Here is an 8429-nt window from a genome sequence, read left to right on the forward strand (position 1 = left end):
GCCGGGCTCCCGCTCCCGCGGCCGGCCGTGTGCGGTGAACTCCCGGAGAGGGGTGCCGGGGGGCTACGGGGATCCGCGTGTGGCGGGTGGGCGCCGGCCGCCCCCGGGCGTAGCGAGGGGGAGGGGAACGGACAGGCGGCGGGAGCCGAGCCTGAGGGGGAACTGGAGTTTCGCGGCCAGCGGCGGCGGGAGGGAGGGAGAAGCTCGGGCAGCAGCAGCAACGGAAAGACAAAATGGCTGCTGCACAAGAGGAAGCGACGTCAGCGGTCCGCGCGCCGCGGCGGGGGTGGGTGAGCGTGCGCAGGGAAGGGATAGAGAGAGTGGGGCTGCCATCTTAGAGCCGGGCACGGCGCGGGCCGGGCGGAAGGCTGGCGGCGGCCATCTTAGATGTGGGCGGAGGCTTGGAGGGCTGGAGTGGCCGTGGCTGAGGCTGAGGCTTCTGCGTGCTTCAGTACCTTGGCCGAGCACTTGGTTATCCGCCGGGTGGTACGGGGTTGGCAGAAATGTCTCAGAGACGGTCGGAGAGCTGAGTACCGAGTTTGGGGTTAGGCCGAGATCTGGTATGCCGGACCTCAAAAGGAGATGGCTTCGTGGGGGCCTTGCTGCTCCTCAGTTGTCCCATCAGAGGGTGCAGGAAAGGTAGAGGCAAGCTCCTCTGAGTTGTGTAGTAGTTGGCAACAAATACAGGTTTGTACACAGAAAGCTCTCGTTATATATATGATATCTTACTGGTTTATTTTATAACCATGATAGTTATCAAACACCGGACTAGGCTTTCCTATGAGACAGCAAGACTCAATTGGGTACAGCCCTGAGCAACCTGATCCCATCAGATGTTCTCTGAGCAAGGAGAGACCTCTAGAGGCCCATTTCAATTTAAGTTATTCCATGGGTCTATTAGAAAAAAATTAAGCATTCCATTTTTTGTGATAAATATTTAATAGAGGATCAATTAAGTTGCATTAGGTAACCACAATGACTTTTATTTATGAATTTCTTTGTTAAATGCACTGCGTTATATCTGTTTGAGCTGAATAATGTGCAGTTGACTACAGCCTGCCTCATTCATTAGCATCGTATCTCACAGGAGTAACCTGATGGGCTGTTCTTCCTTACCCCGTCTCACTGTATTGTCAGAGCTCATAAATAAACAGCAATAAAGAGTAATCTTATAGTGTTCTTATGCTTCAGTACAGTAATCTCGAGCATCCAAAGGCTGAGACTTCAAGACTTGGACTATCATATCTGACAATCAATTCTTACGTATCGCTCATGGCATTACAAGCAAATTGTTTCTAATGGCTTATCTCCACTTTTCAGCTGATGAACTTTATATGCAATTTCTGAGATTAGCTTTGGCAGGCATGTATGCAGTGTGCAAGCAATACCAAAAGACAAGTGATAAAATCAAGTTTTAATAGTTACTGCTAGCAGAAGTAATTCAGTAGTATATATAGTTTTAAATTCTCTTCCCTGTTAAGTTTCTGGCTTCTTCACTTTAAAAAGTTTGATGTGAGTTTAAAAAGGATCTTCAACTGAGTTCTAAACAAGAGTAGCTCCTACACTCTTATAGCAAAAACACTACTACTAGGAATTTTCTGGTACAAATTCCACTAATGCAATCAATCAAACTGGATCTATTGTATAAGGGTTGCAAACTTGATGTGATCTGTAGTCTAGTTTATTAATGAAACCTGAATATAACTCAAAATACCTGTCACTCAAATCATCCATTACTGTTGCATTTTTGAAGTCTATAAGATCCAGAGAAAGCAAAACTATGAAAAAGAGTTTATTTCTTAGCTAAAGTAATAACAAAGAAAGCCCTCAAAGCTCTTCAAATCATCTGTAAAGTGGCAAACAGATTGAAAAACCAAACAGTATTGCATTTTAGTTTTCAAGAGCTTTGAGAACTTAACTGACTGTACTAAAAGTGTACTCCTTATAGGCATTTGCCAAGTGTAATACTGTTTTGCATTGTTAGTGTGGGTCGGGCTGAGAGATAATGAAATGTCTGGAATGCAGATCTTATGAGCAGTGGCTTAGGAGCCTGGGATTGTTTATTCGAGAGGAGGAGCAGGGGAGACCTTATCTCTCTCTACAACTACCTGGTAGGAGGTTGTAGCAAGGTGGTGGTCAGCCTGTTTTCCCAGGTAACTAGTGATAGAACTAGAGAATAGCCTTAAGTTGCACTACAGGAGGTTCACATCGGCTAATAGGAAAAAATTGTTCTCAGAAAAGAGTGGTCAAGCACTGGAACAAGCTGCCCAGGGAAGGGGTGGAGTCACTGTCATTGGAGACATTCAAGAACCATGCAGATGTGACACTTAGGATTAGTGAGCACGATGGTGATGGCAATCAGAACCAGCAATTGAGGTCCTTGAAGATTCTATGTAGCATCAATAAATGGAGAATCAATCAAGAAGATAAAAAAGTTCATTTTCTCCTATACTTCTAGTAAGTTAAAAAACACTGCTTTCCTGAAGCTGTTACTACCCAAAGCTAAGGGGAAGTTTGGGCACGCTGCCTACAAGGCTTAAGTCCTAAACCAGAGAGCTGTGTACCATACAAACAGTTTAGATAGCCATTCTTCCTGGGAGTGGGAGAGAATTACTAAGGGATCCCATGCCTGTGTTGCTTATTATGAGTCTAAATGAGCTTGAAGTAAATGTATACCAACAACTCTATTTTCATAGACTGGTTTAGGTCAGATTTTGTCCCTTTTCTGACCAATGTATCTGTAGAGTTGCTTATCATTTTCTATATCCCTTGTCAAGTTTCATTCCATCTGTACCTCAGCTTTCCTGATCCCATCTCTGCGCATCTGTACAGCATCCCTATATTCTTCCTAGGCCGCCCATCCCCACTTCCACAACCTGTATTTTTCCTTCTTATCCATCAGTTTGGCCAGCAGCTCCTTGCTCAGCCAATGCCAGTTTTCTGACTCCTCTGCTCTTTTGCTGATGGAGAGCTTTTGTGCTCTCAGAAAGACATCCTTAAAAAGCTGCCAGCTCTATTCTGTTCTTTGTCTCTAAGGACAGTTTTGCATTGTTTTTCTAGGAGATATCTGGGCAGTAGAAATTTCCCACCAGGATGATGTGTGCATGATACTTCTTGCAGCTGAAGCAAAGTCTTGTGAACAGGCTCCCCGTTACAGGTGGCCTGTAACAGAACCTAACCAGGTATCCTTTACTGGTCCATAGTTTTAACCCATAGGCTCTTCTGGTAATGGTTGTTTCTTACAGGCAACTCTTCAGTCTATCCACTTCTTAACATGAGGGCAACTCCACCACCTTTCCTACCTTGCCTATCCTTTCTAAAAAGCTTGTAGCCCTCAACTGTAGCGTTCTAGTTATATGATTAATTCCCACCATCTTTCTGATAACAATTTTAAGCTTATTCAACCTATTATAAGTGGCTTTAAGCACTGCTGACTAGATCACAATTGCAGAAGGGCCATATTAGGTCAAATAGCGCCAGTTAGCTTACTAAAAACTCAAGGAAATTGTGCAAGGCAAGACCTTAATAAGCTTTGCCTGACAAAGGCTTCCAGCACTCAGAAGTTTTGTTACTTCCTGTTTAACAGCCATGTGGTTCATGAAATGTTCGTTTCTAAAGCCATTTTTCCTTTTATCCTGTACAACATCTTGCAAACACCTGTTTCATAATGGAAGAAGTGTACTTTATGTCATAGACTGCACTGTTTCACCCCCTCAGTTTGCATTCTAAACTTACAACTCTGTAGCACTTGACATTCATGTAGAAGCTTACTCTGCTTGCGTATATATCAGCTCAATCCTTCCTGGTGCCTAGACTACTGTATTCATTTTAAGACTTATGAAATGTCTTCTAGCATAGCAGATCCTCTAAGTAACTGAGCATTTTATGGCACGAGGGTGTTCATTAGTCTTTAATTCTCTTCAGTATCTGGCACACAGTTGAAAAGAACATGGCACAAGTTGTGAAAGCAAGTTAGGTGTTTATTCAGTATGGCTAACAGACTGGCAAGCTAGCGCTTTCCACCAACACGGGGAGCAGAAACCTTGACTGGTTTCACAATTTTCTGCTTAGGTGCTGCCTTTGTTGGAGCCTGTGGAGAAAAAACAACATGTGAGCAAAGAGAAACAAATTATCCACATTACTGAAAGTGTCCCTATGCTACACTTAGAATTCTTTAGGTAAATCTAAAAATCAGATCAGAGTTAACAGATTGTTACTACACGTATGAGTATAAACCTAAAATATGGATGATGCCAATCTTCAGCATTAGTATCAGAAGCAGTACTGAAGAGCATGCTAACACTCACCAGCACACTGCTACCAAGTCTCTAAATAATGTCACATCTAGGCAAACTGACATCTACTCATCATTGGCATCTGGTCAGAAAGTGGTTTACTGTAATATCTACTCTCCCTCTAAGAAGTGGTTTGTTCTGTTCAGCAGTTCACATGTGTATCTCTAGTGCATTAGCTTGGTCAGTATGCTTCCAGATCAAAAAGACAAATTAAAACACAAATTCCCAATGAAGTGCTGCAGTGGTGTTGGGTGTTATTATAACATGCAGTGGTGCTTGGCATATTCCAAGTATACCCACTGCATCTTACCTTTGCAGCAGAAACAGCCGTTTTCTTGGTGGCCTGCTTAGCCTTCTTGGCTTCTTTTGCAGCCCTGTTAATTCACAGAAAAAAAGCTAATTATTCATGTCTGCCATTCACTGTTTCTTTGTCTCAACGACTGTAAGAGCTCCCTAAGATCAGGACACAAATACATTATCTCAAGTTTATCCCCTGCATTCAATGCCTCTAGCAAGACTACTACAGAGACAACAGAACTGCGTGTGACAAAAGCAGTATTTTCACTAAGGAAGAGAGCAAGAAGCGACCCCTCTCTGCTGACAGTAACTCTTGCTGAGATTACTCAGTGTTGCCTCCAAATATACTGATCCCCCCAAAATGCCTGTAATACACTGAGTTCAGCTAGAGCTCAACATCTTGCAGGAAAATGCATTGGTGGTATTTTAAATACCCAAGGATAGCCCCGGACACCTGATTTCTCACCTGATAGCCTGTTCCCTCTGTGCTTTTCGGACTTCAGGCTTCTGGTTGCGCTTAGCCATAATCTCAGCTAAGGACGCACCAGTAATAGCCCTCTGAAACTTAACAGCACGGCGTGTGCGCTTCTTTTGTATCTCTTCCTAAAATGACAGAATACAAAGACAATTAGCAACATAAGGCATTAAATAAAAGCATAAAGACAATTACAGAAACAAGCTGCTATTAAGATTGAAGGTATTACCAAGTTGTGTACAGAAGAATTTCATTCCTCGTTTTGGACATAAACAATTCACTGATTTACCAAAGCAGATCAGTAAGCCATTGACTTTGTTTCTCTAAATGAACTCACAAGTGTTGAGTCAGTGCTTCCACGTAAGCCTTTCTAACTACTCTTTTGGTGTGCAATGTTAAGCAAGAGGCTGAAAATACCTATGCTAACATGCTGTATTATTTCAGTGCAGTGACAATTGCATAACAATGACATTCTACTAAGTTAGAATCATAGAACTGTTTCAGCTGGGAGGGACTTTTAAAGATAATCTAGTCCAACTCCCCTACAGGAACACGGACATCTACAGCTACATACATAAGTTTTCAAGAAGCTTACATGAGCGTTTCCCTCACTCATCATCCTCCACATCATCTGATAATCAATATTCTATTACAAAATTCTGGAATCTTACAGTCCAAATAATAAAGCAGTTCACAGATCAATCATCGTCTGTAGAGCTTTTTCAAATGAAAAAGTTTAACACGTATAATTCAGACAGATATTAAAATCTGATGCACCTATTGTGGTTCTGAGGAGACCCTCAGACATGATTATGTATAGTTATAGCACTTTTGCTGAAGTGTTCCATTCCAAATATAAAGCAACATACAAACTTGAGCTTGCACACACGCTTTCACCAAACTGACCACCTTCTGGTTATATGGGTCATACTTTTGCTACCCATCACCATACTGCAGTTACCTCCATTCTAACAGAGCAGCTACCGATTTTTTGGTGGAAAACTTGAGAGCAGCTTTCACTGGTATATACTTACTGACTGTCCTTTCTTGTGCTTACGCCTATATAGAACAGTCCAATTGATTTGACGGGGGTTTCTCTTGGAAAGGAATGCAGACTCACATTTTGCATTCAAGAACTGGAAAACCTAGGAAGAAAAGGAAGAATTTGTCTAAGTTTCATTTCTATGAAAGACACAGTCACACTTTATGTCAGCATATCAAGTAATTATTTGATTGTGTTTTTCAACACTGATGCTTTTGTATCTCTTTACACAGACAACAATTATTTCTGAATCCAGCTTCTGTCCCCAGATTTTAAGGTATGGAATTTTGTTCCTTTGATTAATCAATCTCATTCCATTAAAAAGCATCCACTTAAGAATATTTTTCCACTCAGAGTTAGAATCATAGAGTTGCATAGAGTTGAAGGTTGGAAAAAGACCTTCAAGATCATCAAGTCCAACCACAACCTAACCATAGTACCTTAACTCTAACAACATGACTAAATCATGTCCCTGAGCACCACATCCAAATGGATTTTGAACACATCCAGGGATGGTGACTCAACCACCTCCTGGGGAGCCTATTCCAGTGCTTAACCACCCTTTCTGTAAAGAAGTTTTTCCTGATATCCAACCTAAATCTACCCTGGCACAATTTGAGGCCATTTCCCCTCATCCTGTCACCTGTCACCAGTGAGAAGAGACCTACCCCGTTCTCGCTGTAAGCACCTTTCAGATACTGGAAGAGAGCAATAAGGTCTCCCCTCAGCTGCCTCTTCCCCTGCCTAAACAACCCCTATTCCTTCAGTCACTCCTCAGAGGGCATATTCTCTAAGCCCTTCACAAGTCTTGTGGCCCTTCTATGGGCCTACTCCAGCATGCTCTGATGCTATTTTCAGAGTTAAGCTCACAATGCTTTTTTTTTTTTTTTAAATCCCCACCACACTGCTGTACTGTACTCAAGGTGCAGCATAAACAGCCATATCCAGAAGTGCACAAGTGTTTGTTCTCAATTAACTATGTACTTTTTGTACGTGAGGGTCACAAGTGGACATAAGCAACTCTTGGGAGACCAGCACTGCTCAAGTCCTTCTTGCTTAGAGGAAACTGAAGGCAGAATTAAGGGCCTGATTTCCTTGATTTCCTACTAGTTAGTCAAGTTTAAATTTCTCAGTTTCTAAGGAGATCAAGAATCACCTAGTCCAGTTCTTTAGCTGTCATTTCCTAAGACATGCTGCACAGCAAGACCACAGCATTGGAACTATAAAGACTCATGGAATAGCTGGATTGGAAGGGACCTCAAAGCCAGTTCCAGCCCCCTGCTGTGGGCAGGGCTGCCACCCATCAGCTCAGGCTGCCCAGGGCCACATCCAGCCTGGCCTTGAGTGCCTACAGGGACAGGGCACCACAGCTGAATCTGGGCAGTCTATACCAGTGTCAAGAACTACAGCATCTCTTTATAGACGTAAACACCATGCCTCTAACCCTGTTCTCAAGAGATAAGAAAACCAATGATCCATACCTAACACACTAGATACACATCCCATTGGCTCAGCAGAGCTAAGCGTTAGAAGCAAACCCTTTAACTAACATTTTCTACACCAGACGTGCTAAGCCACCCCTCCCACACCACGTCCACACACTAACTCAGGCTTGCCGGCTCGCACGGTTCCCGTGAGCCGAGCCTGCCGCGCACTGACGTCATCAGCACCGCGCAGCTCCCGGCAGCTCACAGCCGGCACTGCCCGCAGGCCCCGCTCAGCACCCGGTTCCCTACTCGGCAAGGCGAGGCCTCGCTTCCCCGACGCTCCGCCAGCCGCGCCGCGGCCTTACCTTGCCATCCGTGCGGGCGTAGCGGCGGCCGTGGCCCGGGTAGATCTTATACCCGCTAAAGCTGCACAGCTCGACCCTGCGAAGGAGACAAAAGTTAGGAGAAAGCGCGGGCCGGCGGCAGAAGGTTTTGCAGTCATTCCGCAGCCTCCCCGCCGGGGATGGCGGCGGATGGAGCGGCCGATACCCCAACCCTACTCACTTCATGATGGCGGCGGGCGGGCCGAAAAGGAGGGGGGCCGCCGGAAGCGGGGCGTGGCGACGGCGGCGCGGGGCATGCCGGGAGCGCTCCGCCTGCACAGGGCCCGGCGGGAGGGTGCGGGCCGCTGAAAGGGGGTCGTCGTGGGAGCTTCTGCCGGCTAGCCTCCGGGGTCTCCTTAGGTCTCGCCGCGCGGCCCTGCGAGCGGGGGCAGTCAGTCTACGCGGAGATAAGTTAATCATCGTAACAACGGGAATTTTCTCGTCGAGGAGCGAGGCAGCCAATCGGCGCCCAGCGTCCGGTTGCCTGGCGGCGTCGGCGAGAGGGAAGCA

The 8429-nt window shown here is 45.1% G+C and overlaps 2 protein-coding genes across 2 annotated transcripts in view; one reads left to right on the forward strand and one right to left on the reverse strand.

The window, feature by feature from the left end:
• Window positions 1-3959: 3959 nt before the first annotated feature.
• Window positions 3960-8262, reverse strand: RPL24 (ribosomal protein L24). Its single transcript, XM_010720449.3, has 6 exons — window positions 8101-8262; window positions 7902-7977; window positions 6102-6212; window positions 5059-5195; window positions 4606-4669; window positions 3960-4090 (listed from the first exon to the last, which is right to left on the reverse strand). Exons 1-6 carry the CDS (start codon window positions 8103-8105, stop codon window positions 4010-4012), a joined length of 474 nt encoding a protein of 157 aa, XP_010718751.3. The 5' UTR covers window positions 8106-8262; the 3' UTR covers window positions 3960-4009.
• Window positions 8107-8429, forward strand: part of CEP97 (centrosomal protein 97) — a 12927-nt gene continuing 12604 nt past the window's right edge. The window contains exon 1 of the mRNA XM_019619347.2: window positions 8107-8415. Coding sequence (XP_019474892.2) covers window positions 8107-8415 — 309 coding nt within the window. The remainder of the gene's footprint in view (window positions 8416-8429) is intronic.

The sequence above is a fragment of the Meleagris gallopavo genome, chromosome 1 (genome assembly GCF_000146605.3).
Source record: "Meleagris gallopavo isolate NT-WF06-2002-E0010 breed Aviagen turkey brand Nicholas breeding stock chromosome 1, Turkey_5.1, whole genome shotgun sequence".
NCBI lineage: Eukaryota > Metazoa > Chordata > Aves > Galliformes > Phasianidae > Meleagris > Meleagris gallopavo.